The sequence below is a fragment of the Gymnoscopelus microlampas genome (assembly GCF_963454915.1).
Source record: "Gymnoscopelus microlampas genome assembly, chromosome: 20".
Taxonomy (NCBI): domain Eukaryota; kingdom Metazoa; phylum Chordata; class Actinopteri; order Myctophiformes; family Myctophidae; genus Gymnoscopelus; species Gymnoscopelus microlampas.
Genome location: NC_139957.1, coordinates 39801196 through 39822069, shown reverse-complemented (window position 1 = coordinate 39822069; position 20874 = coordinate 39801196). Strand labels below are relative to the sequence as shown.

Sequence of the window (20874 nt, the reverse complement as noted above, 5' to 3'; positions counted from 1 at the left end):
TGTGAGTTTTCCGTTCACATAGCGAAAACATGGTGTTTTTACGTTGGGCTGCTGCACAGAGACTCCGCCCGATCGGAATGTTTGTTGTCTGAGCGACCTGCATGGATCGACTGTGTGTTTAGAAACGATTGGACTTGCGATCATAATGAAAAAAAAAATTGTGAATTTTTTAAAGTTATAAAAAACACTAAATGGGCAGTGGGCAAACACAGCCAGAAATAAGTCTGGCAGGGAATTAGTTAAGCAACGGATCATGTTGTGTGTGACATCAGACCAGAGCTCGATCAGCGAGAGAGAGAGAGAGAGAGACTAACTGAGGGCATCCTGGGTTGTCCTATATACTTCGTCATTATGACGAGTAGGGACAATAGGGACAAAGTTTGAAAGTGGTGAAATGATTTTCATAGATTAGAGGCTCTACTGTTACATTATAACTAATCAGTGTAGTCCAGCACATATTGATCAACGCTACCTGATGGTCTGACCATAGAGATTACTGAGATCATCTGAGGTTATTTTTTACTTACCTCATGTTTACCTTAACCCCTTGAACCCCAGCATCCATATTCTATGTTAGCCAAAAAAGTTTAATACAAATCTACAAACACACAACGTGATGCAACATGGCGTGTTGTGAGCTTGTAGATCGGCTATTTTTCTCCGTTCTGACTAAGAACAGAAGGTTTAAGTGGTGAATCTGGGTCTCATCTCAGGAGACGTGGTCATCATCACACATCCAGGACCAGTGTCAGAACCAGACCGGGACTCAGGAGAAGACTCAGTCCTGGACCGAGGATCAGCTCCAGGACCCAGTCCTCCAGCAGCAGGGACCAGGGACCCAGAACCACCAGGGTCCAAATCTGGATCAGGATTCTTCCCACGATTCTATGCCTCAGAAGAATCCCCAGGAGAAGTCCAACCAATCGGACCAGACTCATCAGGTCCAAGACCAAACCCAGACTCGGGTCCAGCAGCAAGGTCCAAGTTCCTTCCAGGTAGGGCTGTCTCACGATTATGACATTTTACATGACGATTAAATAGTCACACAAATAATTGCGATTAAGGCTTTAATTGTGTTTTTGACGTTGAACACTGGAACATAAAAATCACTTTTCTGTTTTGGCGTTTAGGCTGTGAAGTTACACAGGGGCAAATATGACAAATTACCTGAATACACAAAGAAATTACATATTTAGTAACTTTATACTTAAAACGTACTTATACTTAGCCGATCTACGCGACGCGTTGTGAGCTTGTGGGTCTGCTATTTCCACTATTTTTTAAAAATGTTAATGTATGAACATTTTTCAACATGGAAGCGATTAATGGCGATTTTTCCAAAATAATTGCGATTATCTCAAATAATTAGTGATTAGATGATTTAATATGTAATAATTGTTACAGGCCTACTTCCAGGACCAAACGCAGAGCAGCACCCACCAGGACCAGGTTCAACTGGATCCAGGAGAGAACCACACCAAGGTCTCTAAGGACTGCAGTGTCTCCTCCAAGCAGCAGCAGCAACAGGAGATGCTGGCTGGTTCTCCTGGTCCAGAGAAGGTCTCCTCCTCCTCCTCCTCCTCCTCTGCGCCTCCCCTGGCCCAGCGCCTCACCCCGACCAGGAGGAAGACCCAGACGGCGGTTCTGGGACCTGTGGTGAGAACCGGCACCTCCTCAGGGCTCCGCAAGGCCCAGTCAGTCCACAGCCTGCTGTCTGAGATCGGTAAGAACACTAGGACTTTATGTTATTATTATTATTATTAACCTCGGGTCATATGAGACACACACGCCAAGTTTGAGACTGCTCTGTCAGACGACAGTCACACACACACACACACACACACACACACACACACACACACACACACACACACACACAGATTTGGTAAATTATAGTATAAATATACTGTAGATAGATAGATAGATAGATAGATACAGGGTTATTGTGCTGACAACACATCAATCAATAAAGCGTTCCTTTTGGTGGAACATTTTTTTTTTTTTTGGACCAAGAGCTTAATTTCCCCATGAGAGCACATTACTGTCACGACACTTGAAGTATAGGCTGGCCCAGTGTAAAATATCCAGAATGCCGCGGCACGCTTGGTCTTCAACCAGCCAAAATGTTCACATGTCTCCCCCCTTCTCCGCTCCCTCCATTGGCTCCCAGTTACTGCCCGCACAGAGTACAAAACACTGACGTTGGCCTACAAAGCAAGCAAAGGTATGGCACCCCCATATCTTCAAAGCCTGATCCATCCCTACAACCCCTCCCGCTCTCTCAGATCAGCTAACACAGGGAAGCTGTCAGAACCTTCCCTAAAACATCCGGGACAACGCTCCACACGTCCCAGACTCTTCTCCCTTCTGGCTCCCACACTATGGAGTGAACTCCCCATTGCAATTAGAACTGCAGACTCACTCCCAATCTTCTCCCGTAATCTGAAGACTCACCTCTTCAGACTCCACCTTAGCCCGTAGCACTTCTCCTAGCCTTGACGACCTTGCAAATGTAGACAGATGCCAGGTCAGTGTTGACCTGGCATCCTATAGTGTGTATAGTTTCAATGTACAGGCTGATGATAGGTTCTTAGTATTAGTTATTATTAGATTATTGGTTTACTTATGTATTACTTTATTATTAGATTACTATTCCTATGCATTTGATGTATCATCTTTTCCTTGCTTACTGTAAATTGTTCTGGATTAAGAGCGTCTGCTAAATGCCTAAATTGTAAATTGTAAATATCCCCAACACCTGAAGTATAGGTGGGCCCAGTGTAAAATATCCCCAAACACCTGAAGTATAGGTGGGCCCAGTGTAAAATATCCCCAAACACCTGAAGTATAGGTGGGCCCAGTGTAAAATACCACCAAACACCTGAAGTATAGGTGGGCCCAGTGTAAAATACCCCTAATATGGCCATTTATTCAAGTTTCAGAATGCATTTCAGAACATTCTGGGTTATTGCGTTTGTGAAACGGTCTCTCCCTCTCGCTGATCTCTCTTATTTGTGCTGACGTTGGGCATGTCCATATTTGGAGTCCGGGCACACAGACAAACACAACTTGTACAACTTGACTTCATATAGAAGACATAATACTGTATATTATTATTATTATTATATGTAATATAATGATTCATGTATATTGTCTCTCTGTAGATGCCTCCCAGTCGGTATGTCGTCCCTCCAAGGACGCGTCCCCCCTCCCTCTCCCTCTCCCCCAGCGCCCCACGACCCTCCCCTCCACGCCCAGACGGGCCCTCTCCCCCTCCTCCCTTCCCCCCGCATCCTACTCCCCCCTCCACAGCCCCAACCCCTCCTCCTCCTCTGGTAACCACGGTAACAGCACGCCCCGTAAGCGCTCCTCCTACATGTCTCCCACCACCTCCTCCATGGCCAAGATGTGTCGCTCCGTTTCCATCGGCGACGGACTCAACGAGCACTCCCCCTCCGAGGATTCTGGGAGTTCGTCGGAGAGCCAGGCGGCGACGGCGGCGGCGGCAGCGGTGACGTTATCGACGCCGGCCAGGGTGGGCGGAGCCCCACCGACGGCGTCTCCTGCTCATCTCTGTGGTAACAAACCGGGTGGGGGAGGAGCCAATACCCCCGTGGCGGTGGTTCCCGCCAACGCCTCTCTGGCCACGCCCCCCCACGCCGCCATAGTCCTGCCCCTCATCTCCTCCTCTTCCTCCTCGGCCGGTAACCACGGTAACCCTGCGGCCACGCCCTCCAAGGGTCTCCTGCAGTCCAAGCTGATTAGCAAGCCCCTCCCCGATAAACCCTCGCTCACTCTCTGCCCCTCCTTTTCCAAGACCTCCTCTCCGCCCCCCTCCCCTTCCTCTTCACACCCTCCCCAAGTAAGTGCCCCCCAGCTTCAAGACTCCCAGGAGGCCCCAGCTCAGAGCTCCGTACCAGAGCACATAGGGCCTACGGCGGAGCTGCGTGAGCAGGCCCAGACAGAGGCTCCTTTGACGCAGGAGCTGCAGGGTGAGACTCGTCTTTACAGTGTGTAGCCGCCCTCGTGCGAAAATGCTAACATATGTTACAAGTATGATGCATCGCATTAGAAAACCTGAATGGAAACGGAAACGTTTGATTATAAACACTCCCTTTATTACTTTGTCACACTTGTGTGTGAAAAAATGGGATATACTCAAGGTCCTTAAGGCCCCCTCGTTGTTTTTTTTGTGATTAATTTGCCCGAAAATATATTTTCAGTATATATCTTCAGTACTGTACATTCACACACAATGCAAATATCTCTGTCTGTCTGTCTGTCTGTCTGTCTGTCTGTCTGTCTGTCTGTCTGTCTCTGTGTTTGTCTCTCTCTCCAGGTCAGTGTGTGAGTGTAGAGTTGTGTAGATCAGTGGTCAGTGAGTTGCAGACGTGTGTTCAGAAGGCAGCAGACGTCTACAGGAAGGTGAGAGGAGATGTGACACATTACTCACTTTATTTTTTATTACAAATTGAGATAAATGCAAGCACGCATTGTGCACATGAGTGTGTGTGTGTGTGTGTGTGTGTGTGTGTGTGTGTGTGTGTGTGTGTTACTTGTGAGGGCAAAATGTCGCCACTAGCGTAGTATAATTTGAGAAACTGACATTATGGGCACCATTTTCCAGGTCCTCACAAGAGAAATGGATGTTTTCTTGTTAAGGCTTGTAAAGGCTTACAAAAATAATGAAAAGACTCAGGTTGGGGTTATGATTAGACATTTAGAGGTTAGGTTGAGTTGCGTGCCGGTGTCGCGCACTAAAGATAGCAACTAAAATACAAGCTCACAACTCGTTGCGAACTTGTAGATCTGCTATTTTTAGGCTTTAGGATTAGGGTTTAAATGCCCTAAAAAAAAATGGCATTCAGAAAATCGTCATCATAAATTGTCGGTGTCCTCACAAGTATAGGAACAAAAACTCTGTGTGTGTCTCCAGGTGACCAGCGTGCCTGCCGCCAACTCCTCCCCCGAGCAGATGGAGATGTCCAAGCTCCTATCGGACGCCTTCCTGGCCGTCAGGGCGGAGCTCAACGCCCTCCCTGCTCTCACCGGATTGGCCGCCATCGCGACGGCAGGACGCTCCGGCTCGCCGCCTTCGCCGCCGTGCATTGTGGGTAGCGGCATCGGGGGGGAGGAGCCGGGGGTGGCAGGAGCAGGAGGAGGAGGCGAGGAAGAGGAGGGGACTCTGGCTCTCCTGGAGCGCTACTCCGTTCTCCTGGTGCAGGCCGTGGAGAAACGACTGGAGCACAAGTACTCCTAGACCCATGTTTCCTTTTTGGGGGGTCCGGCACCACCAAGGGGTCCGAATAGACCCTTTACGGGTCTGTAAAATCAGAGTGTGTGCAAATGGAACCAAATGAACCCGTAAGGGTCCATTTGGTTCCATTTGCACACTCTCGGAGTTAAATGAACACTAAGGATTTTTACTGTGTTGCGATAAAAAAAAACGGTTTCAAATGGGGGTCCGTGGATTCATGCTTATCAAACTGGGGGTCCTCGAGATGAAAAAAATGTTGAGGATTAACTGTCCTAGACCACCTCCTCCTCCTCCTCTTCTTCCTCATAGACGAAGGATCTCAAAGCCATTTTATTTCCTTGGGGTTTCGGTGCACCTCGTTTTGCCCGGGAACAATAATAGTCTTAACGGATTTTACTTTTTATTTTTATTTTTTATTAAAAGCATGATGGCGTCATTCAATGATATTTCCAAAATGAAGGAACGCTGCGTTTCTTTTGTAGAGGACGTGTTTTTTTTTTTAGGAGTTTTTTTTAAATTAAGTTGTTTCCCAGTCTTAACTACAAACTTGTGGATCAAAGCGTGAACACACGTTTTTTTTTTATACGGTGAAACTGGACAGGTTTTTGTTCATTAGAACATCAACCCTCACCTACATGCACATGCATGCATGCATTGCATGCCACACACACACACACACACACACACACACACACACACACACACACACACACACACACACACACACACACACACACACACACACACACACACACACACACACACACACACACACCCCTCCTCTCCCCAGTTGAGTGACAATGAAGACATTCAGAGAAGAGTCCAGATCGCTCTGAGCCGGAACTCTCGTTAAACTCGCCTCCTGTTCGGTCGTCTCATTTGACATCGAGAGACGGAGTGTTTTATTGCACAGGTTTTCAAAGTGGCGGGAGGCGCTTTGAAAACCGTATAGGCACTATGGGAGATAATTGGAAAGGAGAGGAAAAAATAAAGAATTATAATATATACTGTAAAATATTCAAATTTCAATTCCTTTATTTAATCATTGTGCCAGTTGAACCACGTTCAACCTGGTGGGCCCTATTTTGGGCAAAGTTATCAAACATTTTCTAACATTTTCCAAAATACGAAAATTAAAATAGCGGAAATAGCAGAGAGTGTTGTGTGAGCTTGTAGATCAGCTATTTCCGCTATTTTGGTTAAATAAATAAATAAAAAATATTTAATAAATAAAAGCCATTTGGCTTAGGGGGGGGGGGGCTGCAGCCAGATGGAGGCTACCGCTGTTTGGGTGTCCTTAAGATGGAAACGTTTGAGAAGCCCTGGTTTCATTGTGTTCCAGGTCCCAGAGAACCCCTGGTTTAAGTGTTGCATGGTAGAAGACATTATGAGCAGCACTGTTTACCGTTACCTGATGTTTACACAGACAAACAGCAGGAACTGTTTTCTGCTCACACTTTATGAATCACTTCTGTCTGTCTGTCTGTCTCTCAGACAGACAGACAGACAGACAGACAGACAGACAGTCTCTGTAAGACAGAAATGAGGATTAGACTGAGCTCGTCAGTTAACACTTGGATTTGTGTCGGGCACGTGTCTTAAAGAATGTTGTTGTTTTTTCAACAACAATTATCAGCAATTAAAGTCAGAGGATTACTCGCAATACTGGGTGTTTTTATTAGGGTTTTGGGGTTTACATATTATTTATTATGAGTTGGGTATTGGTTCAGCATCAGCAAGGTGATTATTATTGATGGATGTATTGATAAGTTAACAGGTCAGTCACATGACTGGGTGTTGGTCGACAGTGAGCTTATAGACGACCACTTGCACTTTGAAAACAATCTCAACATTTTCTTTCCAAAATGATGCCAATTTATCATCAAATTAAAATAATCATTAGTCTTACTCTACCAGCTTAACCATAACCATCCGTCATCATTCATCAAAGTGCTTGGAGTGACTTTATGGCGCTTTTCCTTTTGCATAGAACCAGCTCAACTTTAATCTACTTGCATTTCCAGCTCAACTTTAATCTACTTGCATTTTGTTCCCTCTCCCTTGGGGTTGAATTTACTTGGCAGGATTGGGGGGGGGGGGGTGCTTTCATTCAATTGCTGTATCCAGTTTTGAGCTTTTAGATCTGCTATTTTCCCGCTATTTGTCATATGACGAAGTATTTAGGGGCTTAAGTGGTTCATTGTGAAATTAATCAATATTGATAAATATTGGCCTATTTCTTGCCTATTTTTTTTTTTTGTTAGACTGCACTGGTTAAATAGAGATACTTTCCGGTATTAGCATAAACATTAACTTTATTCTAAGGATTGTTAAGCACTCATCTATACAAAGGGTTGGACAAAGCTATAATGATGACCAACTACATTGAGTGGAAGGTCGAGTCGGTTCTTTGCACTGGAAAAGCACCATTACACACCAGGGTTTAGTCTGTGGAACCTGTATACACAACACTTAACACTACCACAACAACCCTACAACCCTACAACACTGTAACACTATAACACAACACCATAACACTACAGCAAAGCGTTAGAACACAATGGTACAATATTTTAACAGCAATCAATCTTCTAGTCTTAAATGAACACAATTCATCCATGTTTTCACTCTGAGTTGACTGTGTGTGTGTGTGTACAGTATGTGTGAAATAGAGAGAGAGAGAGAGAGAGAGAGAGAGAGAGAGACTGTTACAGAATCATGTATGAACATTTATATGTATGTACTGTTACTGTATGTCTATTTATTGGTTGAAACAGGTCCATGGAAGTTTTTTTTGTCACCTTTTTTTTGTTTTGAGACTACTGACGGATTAAATGTTACTACGGTTATGGGACGTTGTGTTCCACGGAGACAAACAGCAGAAACGAGTTTTACTGTGTTTTTTAAAAGATTCATGAGTAATATGATACCATCCAACTACTGTATAGCAACAGTACTGAGTTCCTGCTGTTTTGTACTTTTTTGTATTGTTTCTCTGCTCCGATATCATGTCATGTTATGTCCACTGCTGTTTGATGAAAACATACAGTAGTTTCTCTCTCCACCTGATGGTGGTAATGTATTATTGTAGAACAGTGGTTCTCAATTTGTGATCCAGGGACTGTCGGGGGTTCCTTATCGGGGTTCCAAATGGACCCTTGCAGGTCAGTAACTCTGAAAGTGTACATTTCTACACTCTTGAGTTATGGAGGTCCTTGACCTGGAACGCATCTGTGTCATTCTGGCTATTCAAAAATAGCAGATATACAAGCTCATAGCGCGGCACTCGGATCTGCTATTTTTGAAAAATCTTGAAAAAAAATATTTTAGATTTTTTTCAAAAAACATTAAAAATTATAATTAAGAATCGCCTCAGATCTTAATGGGTTTAATGGCTTGAGAACCAATGTTGTAGAAGTCCCAACTTTTTACAGTAACATCCCAGAGAGAGATACTTTCTGCAGTTCAATTGCGGCCTCCAAGTGGAACCATTTAAAATGCACGTCAAGCTTCTTCATTGTGGCTGTGATGCAGCCTGGTTGAACGTTCTGTCAGTGTTGTTCTGTTGAGGAACATTAAACGAATCACTGTCCGACACTAAAAATAGGACGCTGGACTACGATAGACTGCACTTGTCTGCAAGCCTTGTAGCCTATACTACTTGTGAATTCACGCAACATTATGTTCATGTTTTTTGGGGCCCTAAGAGTTGTAGAAGTTCTTCTGAACGTAATGCAAGTTTTCAAGTGAAACGATAAACAATCAATTGTACATTTTTAGGTTCAATTTCAAGAGCAGTTGACCAAAGGGGACTGAATGACGATGTATCTAGCAGACAGCCAGAAGGTGCTCAAAGTTTGTGTCAAATGTAATTATTAAAGTTTACAACACTGGTTTTAACTTTTTGTTGCCTTAATGACCCGACGTGTGAAAGAAATGTTCAGAGTAAAAGTCTTATATTGTACTGTAATTTAAAATCAGCTTGTCAGTTGTCAAATATCTACAACATTAATAGAGAACGCATAACAACGCAACAATTTGAAATTAGTTGTCTGTTTCAGCCACACTGACTATACTGACATGAAAAACTACTGACATTCCTGTCCACATTTAGGTCCTCAACTTAACCTCTTCAGTCTGTTGTCATTTCTTTAGCATAATTCTATCATCTTCAATCTGGTATCCGTGGACAAATACATGAGCAACTACACTTTAGAACAGGGGTCTTCATCAGGGGGTCCGGGACCCCTAGGGGGTCCTCAGAGCTACTACAGGGGGTCCGCCAAATCTTTGTGTGATATGATTTTTTTTTTTACCTTAACCACTTGAACCATAGCATCACTTTTATGAGGAGAACTTTAGCCAAAAATAGCAGATCTACAAGCTCACAACGCCTCGCGCTGCGAGGCGTTGTGAGCTTGTAGATCTGCTATTTTTGTCAACGAGGTATATAGGTGTAGAGGGGAAAAAAGAGCAGACCAAGTAAACAAAAAAAGTATAATCTGAAACACAATTTTATACAATATAGTGGGGGTCCCTGCTTCATCTATCTCTCCCCCCAGCACTGCTGGTGGTCCCCGGACCACTGGTTGAAAACCACTGAAAATACGAAACCAACTAACATGGTGCTGTTATGGCCAACAACCACCGCTAGATGTCGCCTGGTTTCCTGATCACACGGAGACGTTGTGCGCCTGTGTGACAGCACAGACAGAGGGCCGATGGATGGAGAGAGAAGATGCGTCCCACCTTAACGGAGACAGAGGAATCAAATAGAGCCTTTTCTTTTTAGTTTACAACAGTAATAACATTCATCATCATATTAATAATAGGGCACGAAGGCGTTGCTGTTGTCTTTGTTTTACAGGAGGAGCACAACAGGGAGCATCATCAGGCCCATCATGATGTCTGTGGCCAATGCGAGACACACCGTCCTCAACCCGGTGAGAATGAAGATGCTCTTTGAATCATTTCAGCTTTTATATCTGTTACGTTAAATAATAACGTTCCTCTGGTGCGCGTTACCATGAACACAATCAGATGGCATGTGCATTGTGCACTATACAGATGCGTGTGTCACACGCACTGTTCTGTTGACAACGTGGTCCAATATTTCTGCAACACGCAGCCTTTCTCCCTTCTAAATAATGTGATATGGAATGACATCATGAGACAATTCATAATAGTGTTTATGATGATACATTAAAGCACCATGTACTTTAACTGTATTCAATCCATTGATCATAATAGTGTTTATTATGGTAAATAAAGGAGGATATTATTAGCCTACTGTAGGTATATTTAATTGATCAAATAGTGTGTATGGTAAATAAAGGAGCATATTATTAGCCTACTGTAGGTATATGTTATTGATCATAATAGTCTTTATGGTAAATAAAGGAGCATATTAACCTACAGTAGGTATATTTTATTGATCATAATAATGTTTATTATGGTAAATAAAGGAGTATATTATTAGCCTACTGTAGGTGTATTCCATTGATCATAATCGTGTTTATTATGGTAAATAAAGGAACATATAGACTACTGTAGGTGTATTCCATTGCTCATATTAGTGTTTATGAAGGTAAAGCATCATGTATTGTAGTAGGTACAGTATATTCCATTGATCACAATAGTATTTATGGTAATTGACCCATTAAGACCTGAGGCCGATTCTACAAATGCCTTCTAAATCAGGAGTTCTCACACTTTCAAGATTTTTCAAAAATGTTCAAAAATAGCAGATGTACAAGCTCGCAGCGCGGCACGAAGTGACGCGCTGTGAGCTTGTAGATCTGCTATTTTTGAATGGCCAACGTGAAAATCTAAATCGACACATGCTATTTCCCGGTTTTAACGGGATAAAGCATCATACTGTAGTTTTTATTTTTTCATTTTTGCCATTGATCATATAAAGTAAATAAACCATGTAGTCATGGATGTATATATTGTAGGTACACAGTGACAGTACCGTATATATATTCCATTCATTGATCATACGTTTATATGGTAAAGAAATCATGTCTCCTCAGGTGGTTCCGTACACCGGAAGCATCCCAGGAGGGTTGGAGCCTGGAGAGATCGTCCTCATTCAGGGCACTGTTCTCCCCGATGCTGACAGGTAAGAGGTGTGTGTGTGAGTGTGTGTGTCACACACTCAAATGAGATTTCCACCCGTAAATCTCATTTGAAAACAAATGGTTTACCAGGCTATATCTCCACGGCTGCATATTGACTTTGGTCATATCACAACACATTGTCAGCTTGTAGATCAGCCACTTTTAGCTATTTTAGCACCCAGTTCCCTTCCATTCTATGGGCGCAAAGGGGATGGAACGCCCGGTTGCATCATTTTGGCACGTTGCGCGTTTGATGCATTGTGTTCAACATTGGCGAACTTTGACCGGGCGTCAACCAGTAGGAAGTAAGTGCCGTGGGGTGCCGGGGTGAGACGCTGGGCGAGACCTGCTACTGAGAGTGTCTAACCGGAAGGGGCGTAAGTACCGCCCTAGGAAGTTACGTTGATGCTTTGCAGACCGTGCATGAAACCCGTGTTGTGATCGGTCGAAAAAAAAGGCAGCTTCCGGGGGGGAAGTACAGTACATAAGACGGAAGCACTGCCCCATAGACACGCTTTTCCTTAGGTCGTCGGCAGGCTATTCTCTTTTGAGATGAGAAAGGGGCTCATGGGAAACGAGGCTAAGCGGGAACGATGCTAACTCGGCAAGCGTTGCGTAGTTTCAGTGAGCCAACCGCTCTAATGCAAGTCAAACAAACCAGTCACCGTAAAACAGGCACTGCCCACCACTAACCTCCAAGATAACAAGTCACACATCTAACACCTCTCGGCATGCGTTATATCTGGCACAGATATGTGACGGTTCCTTCCCTTCAGTCCTGTGTGCATCTCTTATCTCATGTACAACAGGTGTGTCGTCACACCCGGCTCTGAGTCTATTTTGTTTGACTCTGGCTGATTAAATATTCCATCACCTACTGTATACCAGTGGTTCTCAAACAGTGATCCGGGGACCACCAGTGATCCTTGAGGGGGTTCTAAGGGGTCCCCAGACAAAATAATAGTTAGGAACCAAATTGACCCTTGTGTGTCTGTAACTCTGAGAGTGTACAAATGGATCCAAATGGACCCTAACGGGTCCATTTGGTTCAATTTGTACACTCTCAAGAGTTAAATGAACACTGATGATGATACTACAGTGTAGATGGGATCCCCAAGAAATCAAAATGGTTGAGTCCCTGGCATATCTTTTCAAATGGGGGTCCCTGGGCTAATATGTGTCAATTTGGGGGTCCTTGACGCCAAAAAAAGGTTGAAAACCACTGACCTATACAACAATATTACATTATCCCAAATCCCAAACAATATCTAGTCATGATATTGATATGCAATCTTAGTGTTTTTGGAATCGCAGCTTTTACCGTTTGCAAATCGGTGAGCTTTGTCTCCATTGTTGCCAGATTCTGTGAGAGAAACAAGCAACCAGGTCTAGGAAAACCAGCCTAAAAGAAACGACTATGGGTCACATGAGCACAACATATACATCAGCTATTTGAAAATGCCAGATCTACAAGCTCACAACGCGTCGCGATGCGACACGTTGTGAGCTTGTAGATCGGCTATTTTCAAATAAAATCTTGCGGGGAAATTATGATGAGCAGATCTGGTAACCCTGTTTGTCTCTCCCCTCACAGGTTCCAGATAGACCTGTCGAGTGGCTGCAGCACCAAGCCCCGCTCCGACATCGGCCTGCACTTCAACCCGCGATTCGGGGCCTCGCCGTGCGTGGTGTGCAACTCCCTGCGGGCCGAGAGCTGGGGCGGCGAGGAGACCCTCCACCAGCTGCCTTACAAACGGGGAGCGCCCTTCGAGACCATCATCCTGGTGCACGAAGACGTCTTCAAGGTATAGGCACACCCCCCGTCCTGTTGGAGATAAACAAGACATGACTCAGTCATGTGTATACCATCATGCACTGCAGAACTGGACGCTACGCAGCGCGTATGGAGAGGTGTAAAGTAACTAAGTACATTTACTCAAGTACTTTACTTAAATGTTGTCCTATATATTACTCTGTGTCACGGCGATTTGAACCGACGGCAGGTGTCTATAGTAGCCTCAGAGGCAAGAGGCGTGTCTAGCACCATAGCTTGGGAGGACGACACCGTCCGTTCAGAGTATGGGAAAGTATCCCCATTGGCTTAAAGGACAGCCAATGATCGAAAACATGTCGAGGATATGTCGAGAAATGACTAGTGCTGAGTCTCTTTGTAGACCCGCATTGCATGCTGGTAAAAAGGCTTTTGGAAGTAGCATTACCCTGGTTCTACTGGGTCGGGACCCCAAGGGGGATCCCCAGATGATTTGGGGGTATACAAACATCCAGTATAAGTGTATACAGGGTATTTGCACTAAAGTGACAATTTAAGGACTTTTAAGGCCTTTTTAATACCTCTAAAATGAAAGCAATAAGACCATCATTATAGACCATCACTACGTCAAAAGGTAACCAACAAACCATACTGTAAAAAATGGTTAAACTTTGGCCACATTGTCAAATATTACCTAAAAAGCACAGACAAAACACGCACGCACGCATACACACGCACGCACGCACGCACGCACGCGCGCGCGCACACACACACACACACACACACACACACACACACACACACACACACACACACACACACACACACACACACACACACACACACAATGTCATCATTGCTGTCAAGCGGAACCCTTGCATCCCTATTTTTCATCTTTTGATGTTTAAACCTAAGTCGTGTGACAGTGTCACGCAAATGTAGCGTAAATAGCCGATTTCCAAGCTCACAATGCGTCACATTGCGATGGGGTTGTGAGCTTGTAGATCTGCCATTTTCTAGGAAGTTGCGAAAGAATTTGCCTGTAATAACTCACAATTGGGAGACCAGGTTGAAAGTGGTTAAAGCCCCACTATGTGACTTTCCTCTTCTAACTTCTTCCTGGGCAAACGCTGATATTTTTACCATTGAGCTAATAGAGCTGGCCTGCTTGCTCGGGGGATGAATTCAATCTTGACCATCAGATCCTGTGTCTAGGTGAGACATGACCTTTGCCACGATCTAAATGCCTCCATAGAAGAGCAGGGAGACAAAATACAACCACCCCAATTGTATAAGTTATATTGTATTAACATACTCTACCATACAGATTGGACTAAATTAAAATGTATTCATTTTAAAAACGTTACGTAGTGCCGTTGTAAGTGTGTCTGTGGGTTTTATAAATACTAGACCATACCCGGTCGACGCATCCGTGGGGGGATATGCGCACATGATCTGGCAACCCGGGAGGCGACATTGTTTGACACATAAACGCTAATAAGAAGCTGAGATTTGATGAAATTGAAAAACGGGCTTCACAGTTAAGTTCAGATGGTAATGGTCAATGGCTGTGTGCAAAATCAGAGCAATTGGTCCAGCCACTGAGGAGAACCGGGTAGCTTCACCTACTCACTCACCACTACAGACAGAGGTTACTAGAATTATAGTAGGATTTAGCCAATGAAAAGTATTAACAAGAGCTCATGACTAATTAACTACATTGGATCCATTAATATTTCCTAAAAAGTAATGGTTTTGGACATAATAAGGTTTCCACTCTACAACAACGACACGTAAAGCCTGATTTACGTGTACTTAGTTGCTTGCTGGCGTCGCTTGTGAGCTTGTATATCTGCTATTTAGGGCAGGCAACGCTAGTGTTCAACTAAGACAGGGGTTTTCAACCTTTTCAGGCCACGGACCCCCTAGCGGAGAGATAGATGAAGCAGGGACCCCCTACTCTATATTGTATAAAATTTCAGATTTTGTATAAAGTTTCAGATTAAACTTTTTTCGTTTACTTTGTCTGCTCTTTTTTCCCCTCTACACCTATAGCCTCTTTGCCAAAAATAGCCGATCTACAAGCTCTCAACGCCTCGCGCTGCGAGGCGTTGAGAGCTAATGTTCCCCTCAGAAAAGGAAGGTTCAAGTGGTTAAAGGACGACTTCACCGCTTTTCAACCTATCTTCATATAATAGGTCCTCACTAATACTCATGATAAAATGGTACAATTTTTTTCTACTCGGTCTGTGTCTCAGAGGAGGGCTGTGGACAGTTCAGAGTCCCGTCTACCAGTGACATCATCGATGGGGAATCCAAGCTAATAGAAACTGCAGGCTTTCTATTCCTGGAAAGTTGCAATGCAAGAAAAGAAGCCATTGCTCTTGTGTTAATACAAATCTAAATAAAAAAATAGAAATCTTGTTGGGAAAAAAAAATCATGCCTAACGATGATGTCACTGGTAGACGGGTTTCTGGACTGTCCACAGCCCTCCTATGAGACACAGACCAAGTAGTACAAAACTGTACCATTTTATCATGAGTATTAGTGAGGACCTATTATATGAAGATAGGTTGAAAAGCGGTGAAGTCGTCCTTTAATGTAAAAAAAAACCTAATTCCTATCACACAAAGATTTGGCGGCCCCCCTATAGTAGCTCTGAGGACCCCCTAGGGGTCCCGGACCCCCTGTTGAAGACCCCTGAACTAAGATATAAATCAGGCTTTAAGAAGTGAACACAGTAATGAGGTTATTAACATGGAAATCATTGTCTTCACCACTAGGTGGCGGTGAACGGCACTCACCTGTTGGAATACAAGCACAGAGTCCCATTGGATAGAGTCAACACGTTTTCTATTTCTGGCAAAGTCGTGGTTCACGCTGTTGGCTACATCCCAAACTCAGTAAGGCTTCGTTTCATGTTTGTTTTAGCTAGATTTATAGCATTTAGACTGGTTTTGTTTTTATAATCCCACATTTATTTAACATTTTCTAACTTTGTCTTTCTTTCTCTCCCCAACCCGTAGGCAATATATTCGGAATCAGGTGACATGGTGAGTTATTACTTTTGCGTCATCTACATAATCTGCTTTTAATGTGTACAACATTATCTTGTGTGGTTGCACACACAAATATATTTTGGTAGAGGTTTGGGTTGTGTGTTACACAATAGTTCAATAGTTGCTCCATTGACTTACATTACACAGTGAAAAAGTCACACTTTTTAGAGCAAACAAATTAGAACAAATCACATTCTGATAATGTATAGTATAACATTACAGAGAGAAAATTTGTAATTGCAAAGAATATGTGGATTTTAATTATTGTTTTTTAAATGCTGGCTCAGTTTATTTTTATGTTACATATTGGCACAATTTGCTTTATTTGCATTAGTTCATGGGAGAGACTTTGAGATCTGTTTCTGTGTGCAGTGAGTCAAGTCAAGTCAAGTCAATGAGGAATGCATTTCGAATCAACGGAGCAACTATTGAAGATATGTCACCAATATCTGGAATTACATCATGGCAAAGATCTAGCAACGTGTCATTTTGCTTTTAATCTCACATGCCAGAGGCCAGTGCCTCTGCTTTTATAACATGTTGTCTGTTAAATATCTGTTCTCTAACATCCTAGAGTCTTCCTTACAAAGGCAGCATACTGAAAGGCTTGTCTATTACTGCTGTTGTTGCTATTATTTTATATGTTGTTTTGTGCAAAACTAAGGCATTTGAATTCCCTGTACCCCATGTGGATAGCTTTAAAGAACAGCTCAAGACCTATTTCTTCACTCTTGCTTTTGTTGTTATTCATGTCCTCACTTTTCTGCCTGATTCACTGCCTTTTGCTATTATTTTAATGTTGTTTTATGCTTTTGCTTTTCCTTTTTTGCTTTATTGTTAAATTTGTTGTACTTTTTCTGTAATTGTATTCTTGCTCTGTAAAGCACTTTGAGCTGCATTTCATGTCATGAAAGGTGCCATACAAATAAAGTTTATTATTATTATTATTAAATATCTATTCTCTAACATCCTAGAGTCTTCCTTACAAAGGCAGCATACTGAAAGGCTTGCGTCCAGGACAGCACATCACAATCAAGGGACAGGTCAGCATGTACCCCCACAGGTAACCAAGCACATCTGGCTATTACTTTTTTTGTTTTCCTTTACATTTTTTATCCCGCGATTTTGTAACCCTTTTTTCACCCAGTGCCAATTTTCGAAGTGATCCTGGGCACTACACTCCCCCCACCAGCCTAGGGAGCCCAGGGCCGAGCTCATGCCTCCTTCAATGCATGAGAGCCAACTGACCTTCTTGTCACCTGACAGGGGGGAGTTTCCCCGGTAGGACGTACTGCGTGGAAGGAACACGTTATTCCAACCAGTTCCCTTCCCCTCCATCAGGCGCCCCGGCTGTCATGGGGGAAGCGGTATATCGACCAGGATTACTACATGTTTTTGTCTATTACTTTCTTACTGTAACCAAGCACATCTCCCCTGGACTCAATCAATCACTACTATCTACTGTCAATTCAATCAGTTATCGTTTGTAACTGTGTTCATACCTTGTAAGGAATTTTGTTTATCGTTGCTGTTGGGCAGAACTTATCTCCACATTCTATGTTTTTGAACTACTGAACTTCACAGTGATCCTACTGAACTATTGTATGGTTACCTTCAGCTTCACAGTGAACCTACGCACCAGCAGGACGGAGAACATCGCTCTGCAGCTGAACCCCCGCATGAAGTCTGGGACGTTCATCCGGAACTCCTACCTGAGCGAGGCGTGGGGCCGCGAGGAGAGGGAGGTCCCCTTCTTCCCCTTCTCACCGGGGGAATACTTTGAGGTGATGAGGCCGATGATTTGATATGCTAAAATGAAGTTACTTTGTTTTTTGTTTTGTTTTTTCATTCTCAAAGCCATTTCACAATAGGGGGCCTCCCTTGCCATGGAGAAGTTTGGGAACCACTGTACATATATTAAGACAACACTACGTATTAATTCAATTCAATCTTTATTTCAGACCCAGGGAGATCCATATCACAATTATACACAAGTACACAACACAATAAAATAATAGAAATAAAAATAAAAAAGCAAAATGCAAATAGTCCACATTGTTCAGTTTCTGACATCTTTTGTATCGATAAATGACCTGTAATTTGAGTGCCCTTCTCAACCGGTTAACTCAAAATTGTAGCTAACCGCTGTGTTCTCCGCCAGGTTCTCATCCTCTGCCAGCCCCACCAGTTCAAGCTGGCGGTGAACGGCTGCCATCTGTTTGAGTTCCGACATCGCGTCCAGGACCTCGGCAGCATTGACCAGCTGGAGGTCATGGGAGACGTGGAACTGAGTGACATCAAGCTGTGGTGACCGAGGCTAGGGTAGGATTGTTGACACGGCTAATCAAAAGGCTATGATGATGGAATGCAGCAGGCTACGGGTGCTAGGCTAGGCTAGCACGTCGTTCATGCTCTGGCCATTGATGCTAAGCTAGCTACGGTGACCCCCAGACAGTGAATACATGAGTAAAGCAAAGACCCCCATGCTGATTGTCGGCATTGCCAGGCTTGCTTTCCGGCCTTGAACTAGCTAGTCCTCGGTCCATGGTGTCAAGCTAGCATAGCATTTTTTGGTGATCTGAGATGATGACATCTAAGGCTAGGCTATCCCCCCGTCCCGGATGGAAATTTTGGTGCATGAGAAAGATGTTTGGTTTTACAGGCCGGGAGTCCCTGTATTTGAACCATGACTGTTTACAGCTAAAACAAAGCTACGTTTGCCTTGGTTTATCTCTTAGACTATCTCTAGAGCACTTTTACTGTAATAATAAGCCCTGTATACTGTAGTGCACTGTGCAAAGAAAACGGACATAGTTTGTACAAATTAATATGTATAGCAGTATTGGTTTCATTTCAAATGGCACAAAATGTCAGAAAATGAAATATGAAATATCAAACGCAACATGTGCATTTGAAGGGCTGCCCTTCAACGCCCTCGGGTTGGAGCGAGTTTACATGCGACCAGTTCATTCCACAACTATATATGAAAAGTCACTTCTAGACACTTCCTGTCATCGTTTTTAAACAAGCAGTAGTGCATTTTAGATCTTCAAGGTGGAAAACAAATATTATTTTGTAAATTATGATGATCGCAGTCATTTACAAGTTTTTATACATGACGTTTTAACTTAATAGAAGCTGAAAGCAAAAACTCCTGCGTACGGTCCGTCTTCAAATGCAAGAAAAAAAGTCCTTAAAGGGGCTACACCATAAATTTTAACTTTTACTTCTTTTTTGTGTGTTTTTGGTCTCCCCTACCTCTCTTCTACCCTCAAAAATACCCCAGTTTAAACACTCAGGCTTTCACAGCAAATCTGGGGTTTTCTGTAAATTGGTCTAAAAACAGGCCAAACTGAATTGTTCGGGCTAGTGATGTCACTAGCCCGAACAATTCCTCCGGTTTTTCAGTTCCAACCAAAAAATAAAAAAAACAAAAATCTTTTTTTTTAAATAAATATTTTTCTTCTTTTTTTTTTTTACTTTTTCCACACAGAACCAGGAGATAACATGCATACAAACTGGCTCAATAGCACCCCGTGCCAAACAGGACAATGTGGTATTGCAGGTGAAAGTGCTTTATAAGCCAGAGAGAAGTTAGTTGGAATGAGTATATCTGAGGCTCAAACCTTTTGAAAAACGTTTGAGGGACATAAACAATATGATATTGAATATTATTATTATTTTTTAAATTCATGGTGTAGACCCTTTAAGATTACCTGTAGAAGGTCTAATAGACCGAAACGTTGTCATATTCCCATTAAACGTTTATTCAGCACCATTCTTGCATTATTTCACTATGTTTGGGCCCTCGTCTGGTCTTCTCCTACGCACCTGTCACCTTTGTAGGTGTGCAAAGACTTGCTTTTCATTATTAGAAGCCAACATAACTGTTGATTTCAGGTTAATTATGTTGTCAAGATCACATCTCTCAGGAACATGAATCCATTCTGCAGCTGGGACATGTCATCGCTTTGTGCAATCAAAACCCGATGTATACTTTGTTGTATGACGGCGTCGCCAGCCCAAAAATTGCTGATCTACAAGCTTGCGACGCATTGTGGGCGTGTAGGATTGGTTATTTCCGTACAACACAATATAAATGAAGCTTAATTTGAAGCACAGTGCACCACAGGATCATTTCAAATGTGTGTGTCAATGAAACAATGTAATGTTTTGCAATTTTATGCAAATTATAGCAGTGAAGTGTCTGTCCTTTTTTCTTTTCTTTTTTTATAATGTTATAGCTCTCATTCTCCTCAGTGGTGCATTCCATGTGGCCTGCTCTAATCAATAATTAATATTTAATTTGAAGACTTGTATATTGCAATGCCAATCTGTCTGTTGTAAATGATATGTATGACGAAGAATTTACTGTATTATAAATGATTTAATTTTAAATAAACATAATTGCATTTACTCTTCTTGGGTCTCACTTTGGTTTTGATAGAGCAGTGGTTCTCAAACTTTTTCATGTCAAGGACCCCCAAATTGACACGTATTAGCCCGCGGACCCCCATTTCAAAAGATATGCCAGGGACCCCCATAAGAGAAGATTTTTTACAGCTGTAACGGGTCCATTTGGTTCCATTTGTACACTCTCAGAGTTACAGACCCATAAGGGTCCATTTGGTGCCTAATCTATCATTTAGCTGGGGACCCCCTGG

At 43.1% G+C, this 20874-nt stretch overlaps 2 protein-coding genes across 2 annotated transcripts in view; both read left to right on the top strand.

The window, feature by feature from the left end:
- The window catches only part of mapkbp1 (mitogen-activated protein kinase binding protein 1), a 76716-nt gene extending 71374 nt beyond the window's left edge, over positions 1 to 5342 (top strand). The window contains exons 29-33 of the mRNA XM_084044651.1: positions 696 to 995; positions 1405 to 1723; positions 3165 to 3992; positions 4340 to 4425; positions 4937 to 5342. Coding sequence (XP_083900777.1) covers positions 696 to 995; positions 1405 to 1723; positions 3165 to 3992; positions 4340 to 4425; positions 4937 to 5260 — 1857 coding nt within the window. The 3' untranslated portion in view covers positions 5261 to 5342. The remainder of the gene's footprint in view (positions 1 to 695; positions 996 to 1404; positions 1724 to 3164; positions 3993 to 4339; positions 4426 to 4936) is intronic.
- A 4819-nt stretch (positions 5343 to 10161) lies between these two features.
- lgals8b (galectin 8b) lies at positions 10162 to 19281 on the top strand (the record flags this gene model as incomplete). Its single annotated transcript, XM_084045130.1, has 8 exons — positions 10162 to 10200; positions 11293 to 11381; positions 12974 to 13184; positions 15935 to 16054; positions 16178 to 16204; positions 17185 to 17273; positions 17829 to 17994; positions 18372 to 19281. 8 exons carry the CDS (start codon positions 10162 to 10164, stop codon positions 18519 to 18521), a joined length of 891 nt encoding a protein of 296 aa, XP_083901256.1. The 3' UTR covers positions 18522 to 19281.
- Positions 19282 to 20874: the final 1593 nt, after the last annotated feature.